Source organism: Electrona antarctica, assembly GCF_951216825.1.
Source record: "Electrona antarctica genome assembly, chromosome: 8".
Taxonomy (NCBI): Eukaryota; Metazoa; Chordata; class Actinopteri; order Myctophiformes; family Myctophidae; genus Electrona; species Electrona antarctica.
Genome location: NC_136789.1, coordinates 3450502 through 3466082, shown reverse-complemented (window position 1 = coordinate 3466082; position 15581 = coordinate 3450502). Strand labels below are relative to the sequence as shown.

General features: G+C 44.3%; 1 protein-coding gene and 1 long non-coding RNA gene across 2 annotated transcripts in view; both read right to left on the bottom strand.

Annotated features, from left to right (window-relative positions):
- dclk1a (doublecortin-like kinase 1a) overlaps nt 1–15581 on the bottom strand; it is a gene marked incomplete at both ends in the record, with an annotated part of 112228 nt that overhangs the window by 31513 nt on the left and 65134 nt on the right. The window contains one exon of the mRNA XM_079508097.1: nt 9746–9843. Coding sequence (XP_079364223.1) covers nt 9746–9843 — 98 coding nt within the window. The remainder of the gene's footprint in view (nt 1–9745; nt 9844–15581) is intronic.
- On the bottom strand, nt 247–929 carry LOC306927478. The gene is made up of 2 exons (XR_013790521.1): nt 729–929; nt 247–551 (listed from the first exon to the last, which is right to left on the bottom strand). It is a non-coding gene; the product is annotated as an uncharacterized lncRNA (long non-coding RNA).

Genomic DNA, 15581 nt, shown 5'->3' with positions numbered 1-15581 from the left:
TAAACTTTTGTTTCTCAAATTCTTCTGCACTTGGACGTCACAAGTGTAGTTAATAACACACACACACACACACACACACACACACACACACACACACACACACACACACACACACACACACACACACACACACACACACACACACACACACACACACACACGCAGGAGATGACGTTCGATGAGGATCAATGAACACACACTGAAACACTGAATGAACAACGCAACAAAAATACACACAAAAGAATGAAAATGAATGACAATTAATTTAATGAAGACATATTCTGCCAACACAAGATGGTACATTCATCAAGACAAAAACAAAACAAAACAAAACAAAACAAAACAAAACAAAACAAAAAACAAGCCTAAAAGAGGAGGCAGCATCACATCATATACTGTAACCTATAATACATGATATGTTGTTGTGGTGGTGGTGGTTTGGGAGAATACAAGAACGCTCGCCCCGGGTCAAATGTGGCGTCCTCTGAGCGATGGTCTCGTCACCAGGTATTCCTAAACATAAGCTCAGTAAAACTATGGGTAAACATAACCTTAATCCTAAACGAAACCTCAGTAAAACTATGCCCAAGCCTAAACCTATTCCTAAACTTAACCTCAGTAAAACTATGCCTAACCTAAACTTATTCCTAAACTTAACCTCAGTAAAACTATCCATAAACATAACCTTATTTAAACGTAACCTCAGTAAAACTAGGCCTTAACCTAACCTTAATCCTAAACATAACCTCAGTAAAACTATGCCTAAACATAACCTTATTCGTAAACGTAACCTCAGTAAAAGTAGAACACAAGAACCGCTGGGGACGAGCGGCCCACAGGGAAACAAATGGCAGCGACTGTGTCTTGGGGCGAGCGTTCCGGTTACCGTTTCAGAGAATACAAAATGACTGAAACATGCATTCTCACAATGCCTGGATGATGTATAGGCATATATATATATATTCTTTTTTAAATACGAACCATGAAATGCCCACTGCACTTGTGCATGCACGCTTCACATGCGACGCATCGGTTACAGCGATGGGTCGATGTACAGTATATACAGCGTGTTTTCACATTTGCAGGGTTATTGGTTGGTTATTGTTTCGTTTGGCAAGGCAGAGTTCTTAGTAATGAGATCTCACTGGCATGGCCAGTGTTTTCCTGCGTAGCGCTGCCATGCTTATTGGCTGGTGTTAACAGCAAGCAAAACCAACCGCACAACAACCATTCCACTGACATGAATAAACACAAGGGAACGAGAAAAATGTACATGATCGGAATGTCAAAATAATGCATGCTTCATACAACATACACAGATGAAATGAATGAAACAATATTCACACACATTGTTAGTTCTCTCTCACTTTCATACACACGTACGCACGCACGCACAAGTTGCATGCACACACACACATTGATATTATGAGTCACCCAACATAAATTACAGAATGAACAAGAGGAGCATGCAATTCAACGGACCATGGACATGACATGATGACACTTAATATCGCTGATTAATCTGTGTATTGTTTTGCACATTAACGTGCAATTTTATGGAATGCACAATGGGTACTTGGTACACACACACACACACACACACACACACACACACACACACACACACACACACACACACACACACACACACACACACACACACACACACACACACACACACACACACACACACACACACACACACACACACACACACACACACACACACACACACACAGAGAGCGAGAGAGAGAGAGAGATCAGCACCATGAATACCAGTGGTCTTTTCCGTGCATTCACAATCCTCCTCTCCTCCCAAAAAAATAAAAGAACAAACTCAAATGGGATCATGTGTAGTTACTGCTTGTTTGTTTGTTTGATTGTGAAAGGTGTTACATTAAGTGCATATTTGTTTTTTCTTGCGTGCGTGCGTGTGTGTGTGTGTGTGAATGGAGGGGAAGGCTAGACATAATGGATAATGGATCAGCCTTTTAGGCTTCTCGTTAAGTGCAACAGAAACTGGGTCACTGTAGTTACTGTACTGTATTACTGTATGTACAGTACAATATGAGGGAGGGAGGCCGGGCAGGGAGGGTGATAATTGTCATTGCATGTACTCCTATACGGGCTGGGGGGTGGCACCTGACAGCGGGGAGGGTTGGGCGGGAGGAGTAGGACAAAGGTTATACGTCCTCCTGGTGGGGGCTCCTCACTGGTAGGTGAGCCAGTAGGATACAACAGCAGTGATAACAACACAGACATGTTGAGTGGGGAGGGATACATTGGCATAGCAACTACATTGAGAGAAAAAATAATTGGCTACTAATAAATAAACGATATGCTTCTATAGCCCATTCACAAACACGCGTATAGTTTTTGAAGTAGACACAAGACAAAGTAGCCTATAAGTGGTTCTAACTAGTGGTTCCATGTGGCTAGCTGAGCGCAGCTACAGTAATGTGTGGAGGAGGAAGGCCTGCTGTGATGGATGATGGCCTGCATGGTGACAGTGACCTACTTCACTTCAGTGGCTGCATGGAAGAAGTCTCAAAGTGACCTTAATGTGAGTCCCACTCCCCGCGAGGTGACGTGACACGCCAACGTTTGGACCAGAGATCAGGGATTCTCAATTCAAGGACCCATTTTTGATAGGAAAAAAAATCTCTGGGACCACAATCTAGAAAAAATAATCCCAGATGAGTTAACATTAAATGTACAAATGGAATCAAATGGACCCAATAATCCATTGTGTTATTGTTGGAAGCGTTTCACTGTATGTATATTTCTGTTCATTTCACAGACACAGACACATTTAGAGAGAAAAATAGAATACAACTGCAGACGCTGTGTACTAGAAAACAGAATTCTTTACTCTCTACAATCTGCTGTCCTATTTTCAGTTGTCTGTGTGTGTGTATGTGTGTGTGTGTGTGCGTGCGTGCGTGCGTGCGTGCGTGCGTGCGTGCGTGCGTGCGTTTGTGCTAATGTGCTGGTGCGCACGTGGTACATGTGTTATATGCTGCTGTGTCATTTGCATTTTGCAATACAACAAAACCAAGTAATACGGATGTCGTGTGACTGATTGCAGTACTTCTGTTTGTGTGTCTATGTGTGCGAGCGACTAGCGAGTGTGTGTGTGTGTGTGTTTGCGCACACGCCTGGGTTTTTATGCATTCATGTCTACTCCAGAAGTTGCAGAAAGAAGCAAGCATTACAAAAAAAGAACCAGGGAATGAGATCAAACAGAAACGAGAACAAACAACAACAATGTAGTGAGTGAGCATCCAGGTCTGAACCACCGACTTCCCAAAAGAAGCTTAGCACTATTCTATAGGAGCACAAAACACAGAGTAAATCCTCCTAGCCAGGCTTAATACCCTTCTATACAGTAGACCCTTCACTGTCCACTGATAACCTTGTATGTCCAAAATGTTTAAACGTAAAAAAAAAGTGTTCCATTGGATCCAACATAGTTACTGTTTAGTCACAGCTATTTTTGAGTAGCTATGTGTGTGGGTGGCTGGGTGGGTGGGTGCGTCTGTGCACGAAAACAGCATGGTTGTTTTTCACCACCTGTGCGCAACCTAACACACACACAAACACACACGCACATTTTAACTGTATATGATGATTTCGGGTGTGCCAGTACAGTACAGTGACAGTACATTACAGTACAGTAGAGGGTACAGGCGGTGGTTCAGGGGTAGAGTGCCTGGATGGTAACCGCAAGGTTGCCAGTTCAAACCCGGGCTCCCCCAGAGTTACTGTCGAAGTGTCCTTGAGCAAGACACTGAACCCCTAATTGCTCCGATGTGCTAGTTGGTGCCTTGCATGGTTTCCGTTGCCATCGGTGTATGAATGTGTGTGTGTGAATGGGTGAATGTAATGCACAATCTCTGTAAAGCGCCTTGGATAAAGGCGCTATATAAATGCACCATTTACCATTTACCATTTACAGTAGAGGCACAGAGGGTAACTCTGTCTCCCAATGGTAAATATTCTGGGGTGGCGACCGTGGCGGTGGCTCAGGGGTAGAGTGGCTGGATGGTAACCGCAAGGTTGCCAGCTCGAACCCAGGCTCCCCAGAGTCAGTGTCGAAGTGTCCTTGAGCAAGACACTGAACCCTGATGTGCAGGTTGGTGCCTTGGATGGTTTCTGCCGCCATCGGTGTATGAATGTGTGTGTGACTGGGTCAATGTAATGCACAATCTATGTAAAGCGCCTTGGATAAAAGGCGCTATATAAATGCACCATTTACCATTCCAGCACTTTCACAGGGTTCAAATCCGGGGTAGAAAAGGAAAGTTACATAGTGCAGTGCAGTTTCACTTAGAAAATTGTTTGCAGATCTACGTGACAAGACATGTCGTGAGCTTGTTCATCTGCTTAATTTGGCTGCTTTTGTGTGACACGTAGCAGCAGCATGATAAAGTAGGGCATTCATTTATAGGAAAAGAAAAAGAAAGTTGAAATATGGGGAGATGCAGGGTTTTCTGCCCCGACTGCAGCGATAGATTAGGCAGTAGGGGAGCGAGGTTCCAGCGAGGAGGGGAGGGAGACTGAGTGAGAGGACACATTAAACAGCGAAATGAAGGAAGAGAGGGAGGGGAGAGCAAGGGCAGTATCACTGAGAAGGAAAGATAGAAGAAGGAACGCATAGGGGGGATGGCTGACAGCCCGTGGGGTAAAGCCTGGAGGAATGTGGAGGGGAGATAATGTGGGACATGTGGCTTCTTCCCGGCCCTTAGCTGTCGCGGGCCTGCCATGCACTAACTGCAAGCTTAGGAAGTTAGTACACGCACGGCAAATGTGTACACACCAAAAACACAGAGCCATGAGTCATCTAACACGGTAGAAACACACTCCCTTGAATTCAATACCTAGGCAGTTTGAGTTAAACTGTGTCTCAGAGGAGGGCTGTGGACAGTTCAGAAACCTGTCTACCAGTAACATCATCGATGGGAAATCCAAACTAATAGAAACTGCAGGCTTTCTATTCCTGGGAAAGTTAGAATGCTATAATGGAAGTCATTCTCACGTTAATAAAAAAATCAAACATCTGAAATCTGAAAAAGCCTATTGATGATGTCACTGGTTTCTGGGTTTCTGAAGTGTCCACAGCCCTCCTATGAAACACACAGTAGACATTGTTTTAACCTTTTTTAAAGCATTAGCATGAGCATTAGTGAGGAGCAATTATGTGAAGATAGGTTGAAAATGGGTGACGTCGTCCTTTAGCATCACTTTCTGTTCAGAGGAAGTCTCAACTTGAATCTAATGGCCTGCATTTCCTGCTCTACATTAATTTAGAGAGAGAGAGAGAGAGAGAGAGAGAGAGAGATGTGCATGTGTCTCTGCCTTTTTCCCTTTGCACATTCAAATGAGCCACCTTCTCAAAGCGTGACCCAGTTCCACACTACAGGGTGTTGCCAAGTCCGCTTAGTTATTATAAGCCACTTTGGGCTTGTTTTTATGTAAAGTCGCTTGCAAATAATACCAATGTTATTGGTACAGTAGTTGCGGGTTGTGCTTTTGTGCTTGATTCTAAAGTGTATTTGCTTACTGTATATTGGGACTTGCTTCCTCATGTTGTCTAAATCAGTGGTTCTCAAACATTTCATGTCAAGGGCTCGGACCCCCAAATTAATCCACGGAGACGCCCCCATCCGAAATTATTTTGTGCCAGAGACCGCTGCCATACAAGATTTGTGTATTTAAAATGTTTCAAAAACATTCCACCTAATTAAGATAAAAAATCACACCCGTGTGAAGTGAGTGGTGCAACTCCGTGTGGGGGTTCCCGGGGGTTCCAGGGTGCCGGCCCGGTTCCGGCGAGCCGCCCCGCGTCCAAAACGGTAGAGAAATGACAGAGTTACCATGTGGGGGTCCCCGGGGGTGGGGGGGGGAGCTCCAGACCCCCAGGAACGTGCCCAGGGGGCCGGGCCGGTTCCGGCGTGCCGCCCCGCGTCCGAAACGGTTGAGAAATGACAGGGTTACCGTGTGCCGGTCCCTCTACTGTACTGTACTGTACTGTCACTGTACTGTACTGGCACACCCAAAATCCTCATATATACAGTTAATGGGCGACTGTGGCTCAAGAGGTAGAGCAGGTCGTCCAATGATCCATGGGTCGGCGGTTCGAATCCCGGCTCCTCCTGGCTACATGTCGAAGTGTCCTTGGGCAAGACACTGAACCCCAAATATCTCCCGATGTGCTGGTTGGTACCTTTCATGGCTTCCGCCGCAATCGGTGTATGAATGTCTGTGTGAATGTAATGCACAATCTATGTAAAGCGCCTTGGATAAAGTCGCTATATAAATGCACCATTTAATATGTGCGTGTGTGTTAGGTTGCGCACAGGTGGTGAAAAACTGCTGTTTTCGTGCTCATACCCACCCAGCCAGCCAGCCACCCACCCAGCCAGCCACCCAGCCAGCCACCCACCCACACACATAACTCTGTAAGGGAGTGGTTGCACCACTCAAAAAGCAGATCCACAAAGCTCCCACAGCTTGTAGACCGGCTATTTTCAAATAGCCGTGTGAGTCGACTGTATGTGTGGGCACGCTCAAGTAGCCCTGACTGCATTCATATTTTTTTGCAAGATCTGGCAACACTGTTCCACGGGCCCTCATCTGCACGCATGGGGAGCGATGGCAGTCGCATCGCCCTGCAGGAGCTGTGACCTGGGCTGATCTGACCCTGCCTGAACCAGCCTGTCACATCAGTGCAGGCAGGGGGCTGCTCTGTATTCGTCTGGGAAGCCTGGGGGACCGAAATGCTTCTCAATACACCCATTCATTCTGCCTGCTGGAGAGCCACAGTGACATGAGACCCTATAGGAGACACTATTTCTAAGCAAATAGATGATTCTATCGCCGCTGCACACGCACACACACACACACACACACACACACACACACACACAAAAACACACACACACACACACACACACAATGCATGTGAGTGTACGCCACACACACACACATGCATTGCACACACGCACGCACACTCAGATTAATTCAAATTACGAAGATCTACTAACGGACCGTAATGACGGCTAACCGTCATTACTGTCAACCACTGGATTACAATTTACAATTTACAATTTAGGCATTTAGCAGACGCTCTTAATCCAGAGCGATTTACCAGTGCTTTGATCTCTCTCTCTCTCTCTCTCTCTCTCACACACACACACACACACACACACACACACACACACACACACACACACACACACACACACACACACACACACACACACACACACACACACACACACACACACACACACACACACACACACACACACACACACACGTCAACGAAATCAACACTGGCACGCACGCACGCACACACGTTGATTTTACTATACTTGTGACTGAGGGATTTGTTTTTTAATTTACGATTAATCACATGCCTCATAGATTGCCAAAACAGACGATCTACAAGACCACAATGTGTCACTATGTGAACATGTACATCTGCTAATTGGTGCATAACATCGGCTCAGGAATAAAGTATTAATCAGGCATAAATCCTCCTAAGCTCTTATCTCCATAACTCAAAATAAGCTTCGGATGTTTGGCCAATAGATATCTTGTTGCCTTTATTGTACGTACAGTATGATTAATGTTATGTTAAAATCATGACCCAAAAATAAATAAATAAATAAAACTACTACCACACACACACACACACACACACACACACACACACACACACACACACACACACACACACACACACACACACACACACACACACACACACACACACACACACACACACACACACACACACACACCTCATGTTTTCCTTTGAGTTGCATGCTCCTTCTTGGACAACCAGTGCAGAGTGTGTGTGTGTGTGTGTGTGTGTGTGTGTGTGTGTGTGTGTGTGTGTGTGTGTGTGTGTGTGTGTGTGCGTGTGTGCGTGTGTGTGTGTGTGTGTGTGTGTGTGTGTGTCAATCATCTCTACAGTGAACAGCATTACAGTGTCTGCTCTCCCATCATGAAAAACCAATGGTAAAAACACACCTTCACATCTTCTCAACTCAATGGGACTTCCTGACTTAAATAAAAGGAGAAATACAAATTTGAGATAAAAAATGCACCGTGGGACCTCATTTTTTGGACCTGTCACGTTAAAAATAAAAATAAATAAAAAATGGGGGAATTGGGTAATACAAATATGACCCTCTGACGGGCTTCTTTTCAATCAATAATAATCATAGATTACATCATCCGATTATTAATGTAATTGATCAACATTATCAATATAAAATATATTTTCAAATTGTTACTGTGTTACTGTGAATGAATAACAATAATTTAAAATGCCAATAAATGCTGTTTTCGCAGTAATGCGCATAGTTTTCGACAAGATAGATCTTGAAGAACTATCTTCGATTTAAAGTCAATAATGAGAGGTTTCATTATCGTTTCATTATAATGATGTCGCCTCATAATGACATCACTCACTGCCTCGCTACCGAAGGCAGCTACTACTGTATGTTAAATCCAGAGGCTTGGACTCCTCATGCATAGAAGGAAGCATGAGGTCAGTCCTTTGCTCTCCCCAGGTTGGCAGAGAGAGTCCAGCGCCTGGGATTACATTAGATAATTGACACTGGGTGGAAAAAATGGGTTGCAAAATCGTGGGACGAAAATATAAAGAAAAAAAAACTCTGAGAGTGTACAAAAGGGAACAACATCGACCTGTAACGTTCAATGTGTGGTTTGCGCGTTGAATGACGTGTCGTAGTGAGGCCAAAGCGACAAAAATTAGTTGGAGCACCTTCGCAGAGGGTGTTGTGTATACCTCTGGAGAAACTAACGGTCACCGATCCTCCATAAAGCGCCGCACACTCTGATTGGGTAGGAAGACAAAGCTCTGTTACCACGGAGACCACGTTCACTTTCTTGTTTACATTTTTTGCAACGTATCACTCCACACTCAACGCATACACTCTCAGAGTTTAATTAACAGTCAGGGTAATACAATGCAAAGAACTCCGTAAGCATTATGCATGTTATGAAGGGGTAAAAGGGACAGAGACTAAAAAACGAAACAAAAAAAAAAACAGGTACAAATTTGAGGATCCTAACATGAGCCTGCCATTTCCAGAACCCCTGGAGCAGCGGCGGTGTGTCAGGTCAGAGGTTAGACCCCTCCTCCCCCTTCTGAGACACTAAAGGATTTGTAGTTTTCTCCATATTGTTCTAGGGGGGAGGACTTTAAGATGAGGTCAGCCTATGCTCGGTCACGGGCATGTCCATATCCTGAGAACATAGAAGGTTTAGGTTATAAAATGTTGTGTGTTTGTGTTTGTGCATCTCACAGCTAGGCTACTGATGCAAACTTTTAGTTTTTATCTTTGGTGGCCTGCCCTAGGGCATGTGTTGCTTGCGAGATTGCGAGTTGGTTGCTTGCGAGAGGCTGCCGCTTACTAATGGCCAGCCTCTCCAAAAGGAGGGCCACACAGTTGGCAAGGTACTGCTCAGTATCAGCTGTTATAGAAGTAGGACGTGTTGTTTCATTTATCCATGATTGATGTCTGCTGTGTCTGACCTGTCAACTGCATTGTATGTAACAATGTTCTGGGGTCTAGGCACTTTGCAACAGGCTGTTTTCCTGTTGTCTGACTGCATTGGCAGTGTTTAAATGTCTTTTGTGCAAGGCATTATCATACTTCTGTTCGTGTGGAAATGCATGAATAAGTATTTCAGACGTGCATCATACCTTGCGTCGACTGAGGCTCTCCGGACTGATTGGAGAAGGGCTGGGTGACTTCCCCGAATGAGGGGTAGATGACGTCTGACTGACTGCTGTCCCATTCACTAGAACGAGAGAGCGAGAGAGAGAGAGAGAGAGAGAGAGAGAGTGACGTGTTATGGTTATGAGAAAGTATACGGTTCTTTTTTTACCAGCTGCTGTGTAAGCACAGCTGGTCAATATTCGATCTCCGGTGCTTTCACGCCCACTTTCTTTACTTGAGACCTATCTTTCTCATTGGCTGCCTCGTCTCTAGGCGACTACTAAGCCAATGGGACAGCATTGCAGCCAACAACAACCTTAGAGGCAACAACCCATCGTCTAAACGACTAAACCCATAGTCTAAACGCCCTGACAGGGTGTGCATAGTCACAGATTGCACACACAAACACGCTCCGACACTACTTTCTATCATCCAACCAATAATCCATCATCTACACGCCATAATCCTTTTGCATGGCCGCATCAGACGGCATCCGGCGTTATAAACAATAAAATCCATGTAGAAATTGTTGTAAAAAAAAGATAGAAATAATAATCCGGACACCGCCATGTTGCCTCAAAAATTATTTAGGGTCACTATAGACCAAACAGTGGAGTGCAGCTAAACAGTGGCCTACCGTGAGCAGACCTGCATGAGCAGACCCGCTGATTTAATGGGTAACAGACAGTTACACATTTGACCCCCACGCATACTACCGCGGACCCCCGTGCCGAACTCCGCGGAGACCCCCGCTGTACCCGCCCAAGCTACCACGGGACTTCTTTATACCTGCCAATCCTATGTCAACACTACAACCGACAGCTGTGCGTGAGGTGCAATGCGATATATGATGGTGGAGAATGGGCTACCTGAGAGTGTACAAATACAACCAAATGGATCCATAACTAGCCTAAATGTTGACTCTCGTAGATGTATTTATTGATTCCACACACACAAATACACAGACATTTCATTTCATAGCACAATTCTGCAGATATAATAAGACAGCTGGGAATTAACGTTTTATGTTTAAAAAATAATCATAAAAAGTTTAAATATGGAGAGTTGGAGATATGACAATATTTTGGCTGTGTCGGTCGTGTCTGGCGGAGGCCCACACATTGGCCTGCCCTCGGTATCCTCGTGAATGAGGAAGAGGAGGAGGGAGGCGAGGGGAAGGCACGCAAGCCAAAGACATGAGCGAGAGACTGAGGAGAAACGCTTTGAAACGCACATCACTGCCGTCCCTCTACTACCAAAAGCTGAATTCATCATAGGCTGTTTCAGAAATATATCCCCATGCATGTAATGCACGACCCGACTCCGTTCAATCCCACTCCCTGCTAGGTTAGCGGATTGGATACAGGAGGAAAAAAAGTACAGAGGTTCAGTACAGTTATACTATAATGCTATTAAGGATAACCCAAAAAGCCACAAGGTCTTGTTTCCATTGTGGTCCTGTGCATTCAACTCATCAAGACATACATACAAGACATCATCAATACTAGGAGCAGTAAAACAGTAGGGGGTGATTTAATTTGACAAACTAGAAGACTTGTCTACGAGGTCCAGTTGCAAATTGCAGACAGCTGCTCTTTTATGGTGGTTTTGAAGGAGCTACGGTAGGAAGTTGCACTTTTTTTAATGTTAAATGTTACGTGTGTTGAAACACAATCGCACCAAGATGTTCCTCCTTCTATCCTAGTTCCTCCGTTCAACACCACAGACCACACATTGATCTACATTTACATCTGCGGTTCTGCCGTGCCCGTGAGTTAACCGCACGCATGCACGCACGCACGCACGCACGCACGCACGCACGCACGCACGCACGCACGCACGCACGCACGCACGCACAAATTGTTTCCTTCAACTCTGTTGTCTTGATAATGTTTCCCTCACAAAAGATTGAGTGGATTTTCTGGTTAAATAATACAACAGAGGTGTGTAGTGTTCACGGGTCCTTTTGGTTGCATTTGTACCTTCTTCACAGTTAAATGAACTCTGACTTCACTGTGGTGTACTAAACATAAAAACAACAAACATCTTTGATGTCAGTCTGGTTATGAAATAAGTCTTTCATCTCATCTCACACACACAGCAAAACAACCTTACATAATCCATACAATGACGTACTGTATACAACAGTCACACTTCCAAGAACATCACGGTCATGATGGAGATGAATCTGGACTCACACTACAAGATATTCAGGGTGATGTTGGGTTGGAAACAACCCTCCTGAGTAACATGGGGCTGTTTCGTTTTACAACCGTGTAGTGTGTGCATGTTTAAGATGATCTGATAAGAGAATCTTAGAAGATTATCCTGTAGTGTGTGAGGCTACCAGATTTCAAAATCGTTTAAGATTTTAAAGATTCTAGGTGTGAGTAATCGTAGTTTAGATTTTTTTTATCGTATCCTAATTACCTCCTGGCTCACCTCCACAGATTTCATTTGGCTCGTTAAGTGAGGTGACGGTTTGGTGGCTAATTACATAGTTTATTAATTATGTATACAAACATGTTCTGCCTCAAGCGTCTCTCATTTACTAAACCAGTGGCAATCGACCTTTTCTGGATCACGAGCTACTAGAATCCACACTACACCCATCTGACCCAAATGGACCCAAGAGTTGAACCGATGAGTTTACGGGCTGAACACAAATGATCAAATGGGGGTATGTGTGCAGCTTTAAGGCATATGGGGGACCTTGAATATAGCCACTTAAAAAGCATCTGATTTGATTTCTGTGGAAATCTCTCGACCTATAAGGTCTACTATACTACTAACTATATTTAATGTATGTAGAGCGAAAACTGAAAAAGACCCTAGTATAGGCCCTGAGGGACTCCGGACAACCAGAAAAGGGTTGAGTCACTGACTGCATTATGGGACACATAGACACCATGCAGAGCCCTCATGTCAGCGCTGGTCAAATGACCTTTTCAAGCAGAGAGACACTGTGTGTGTGTGTGTGTGTGTGTGTGTGTGTGTGTGTGTGTGTGTGTGTGTGTGTGTGTGTGTGTGTGTGTGTGAGTGTACATGTGTGCGTGCGTGCGTGTGCACATGTGCATGTGTGTGTGTACATCATGTGTGCGTGCGTGTGCACGTGTGCGTGTGTACATGTGTGCATGTGTGTGTGCGTGTACATGTGTGCGTGCGTGCATGTGTGTGTGTGTGTGTGTGTGTATGTGTGTGTGTGTGTGTGCGCGACTAGTCTGTATAGTCTGTTGTACAGTCTGTTGTTGAGCTGATTAACCATGGCTAATCAAACTGAGTCCACAGAGTATAGACAGTCCTATGATGACACACTTTAATTCTTTCAGGTTGACCAGAATAATACATCAATAAATAATGACAATATCCTAAAGTCTATTATTACAGATATCCTAGTTAAAATGTTAACAGCATTTCAGGTGTTTGAAGGCAGAATGGCATCTTGATTTCAGTGTCAATTGAATCGACAGAAACATAACTGCATGGACTGACACTGATCAATGCAGTGTGTTGAGTAAACACCACTATCCATGTCTCTTTCATGCTTTACCTGTTATTTTTCTTTCATAACCAATGATGCAGTTGAGTTGGATAAATGAAGCATACTTTAAGCTGATCAGTATACCGTATACATATATATTATACTAGAATTTCGCGGGCCTTCGGCCCGCTCATCCTAACGCGATGCGTCGCAAATGGGAAGAAGGCAATGGCAACCCATGATGTTTTCATTTATGCATTTGCTTGGAAAGCGCAAAGTTGCCAAGCTGGCTGAGTGGCCCTGTTTGGTTTTGTGTATGTGCGTATGAAAGCGAGCATGGCAAGGCGCAGGAACAGTATACTGTACTGTACTGTACTGTAAGTCTTTGTACTGTACTGTAGTCATGTGTACTGTACTGTTCTCTGTACTGTTGTATTAGTGTTTTTTTATTATTATTATTATTACATGGATTAATATTCTGATGTACTGTACTGTACTGTTCTCTGTACTGTTGATATTATAGTTAGTAGTGTTGTGTTATTATTTATTATTATTATTATTATTACATGGATTAATATTCTGATGTGAGCTTTCTTTCTGTACTGTACTGTACTCATGTGTACTGTAGTGTTCGCTGTATTGTTGATATTATTGTTGTTATTAGTGTAGTGTTGTTATTTATTATTCTTATTATGATTGAAAGAGAGCATGGCAAGGCGCAGGAACAGTATACTGTACTGTACTGTACTCATGTGTACTGTACTGTTCTCTGTACTGTTATTAGTGTTGTGTGCTTATTTATTGTTATTATTATTATTACATGGATTAATATTCTGATGTACTGTACTGTTCTCTGTACTGTTGATATTATAGTTATTAGTGTTGTGTTATGATGTTTTATTATGATTATTATTATTACATGGATTAATATTCTGATGTGAGCTTTCTTTCTGTACTGTACTCATGTGTACTGTACTGTTCTGTACTGTTATGATTAGTGTAGTGTTCTAATGGTGTATTATTATTATTATTATTAGCGTTTTGTGGCGTGTGTGTGTGTGTGTGTGCCATTTCAGCTGCATTGCGAGGCGATCCAAACCCCCCCCCCCCCCCCCCCCGCGCGCACGCACGCACGCACACACCACACACACACACGTGTCTGCAGTGACACTGCGTTGTACACAGCTGTTCTATTTCATCCTTACTGACTGGCAGAGGCAGTGCTTAACACTGGACGCCAATCATCCAGTGTTAAGCAGTCATCCAGGATTCATAGAACCATAGTTACATACGTGACTTACGTGTTGTGTTGCAGCGCGTTGTTGCAGTGTGTGCGTGTAGTGTTGTTGTTGTGATCCATATATGCGCCTCGGTTCGTCCCGATTGTACCACGCCAGGTGTCGACGCGGTCGTGGTTGCATGATTGTAACTGTGTATGTAATCGTCGTCTTCTTCTACTTTTGGTTTCCGGCAGGCTGTACACTGTGTGTGTGTGTGTGTGTGTGTGTGTGTGCGCGCGCGCACGCGCGTGTGTGTGTGTGTGTGTGTGTGTGTGTGTGTGTGCGTGTGTGTGTGTGTACCGTGTAACTTCCGGTAGTGTTTCCGGAAGTGTGAAAGGTAACACGAAACACACGTGGGTCACGTGGTGGGGTTTTGAGCCATTGGGAAGGGGTGATGTAGTGTTGCCAGGTCCACGTATTGTAAGCGAGTGGTAGTGTGTGAAAGTATAGGCTGTAGGCTGTAGGAAGTCAGGGTTTGCGGCCTTGTTTACATAGACGTGGCAACAATGTTTGACAATGTTGGCGGCGCAGCCAATGAAAAGAGTGGAATCACGGGATGCAGTGTTGCCAGGTCTGCGAATTGTAAGCGAGTTGTAAGTAGCGTGTTGAATGGCGGGGGTGTCGGTGCTTGTGGCGTGTTTGTGTTTATTATTGATATTGCTGTTGTTTGTGAGTGTGGACGGGAGGCGGCTGTAGTGGCAGTGCAATGACAGTTTTTACGCGGGTGTTGTTGAGTGTGGCCGTGCGGCGCGACATGAGGAGATAGCCGTGGATCGACGCGGAGGGTAAGACTGTGTCGTGTTAGTGTGTTGTTGCAGTGTGTGTTGCAGCGTGTTGCAGCGTGTCAGTGACGTAGTAGCTGGTGCCTTTTGTTCCTGTGCGTGCGCTTGGGCACATGTTTTCAAATGTATAATAGATAACATACAGGCAATATTTGACAAAAGATTAATCTTCTCCATGCAACACCTTTATGTTAGGTAGGCAATGCCAGTTAATTAGGACACGCGGCTATCCATCAACACTATACATAAACCAATAAAACACACAATAACCTTAACG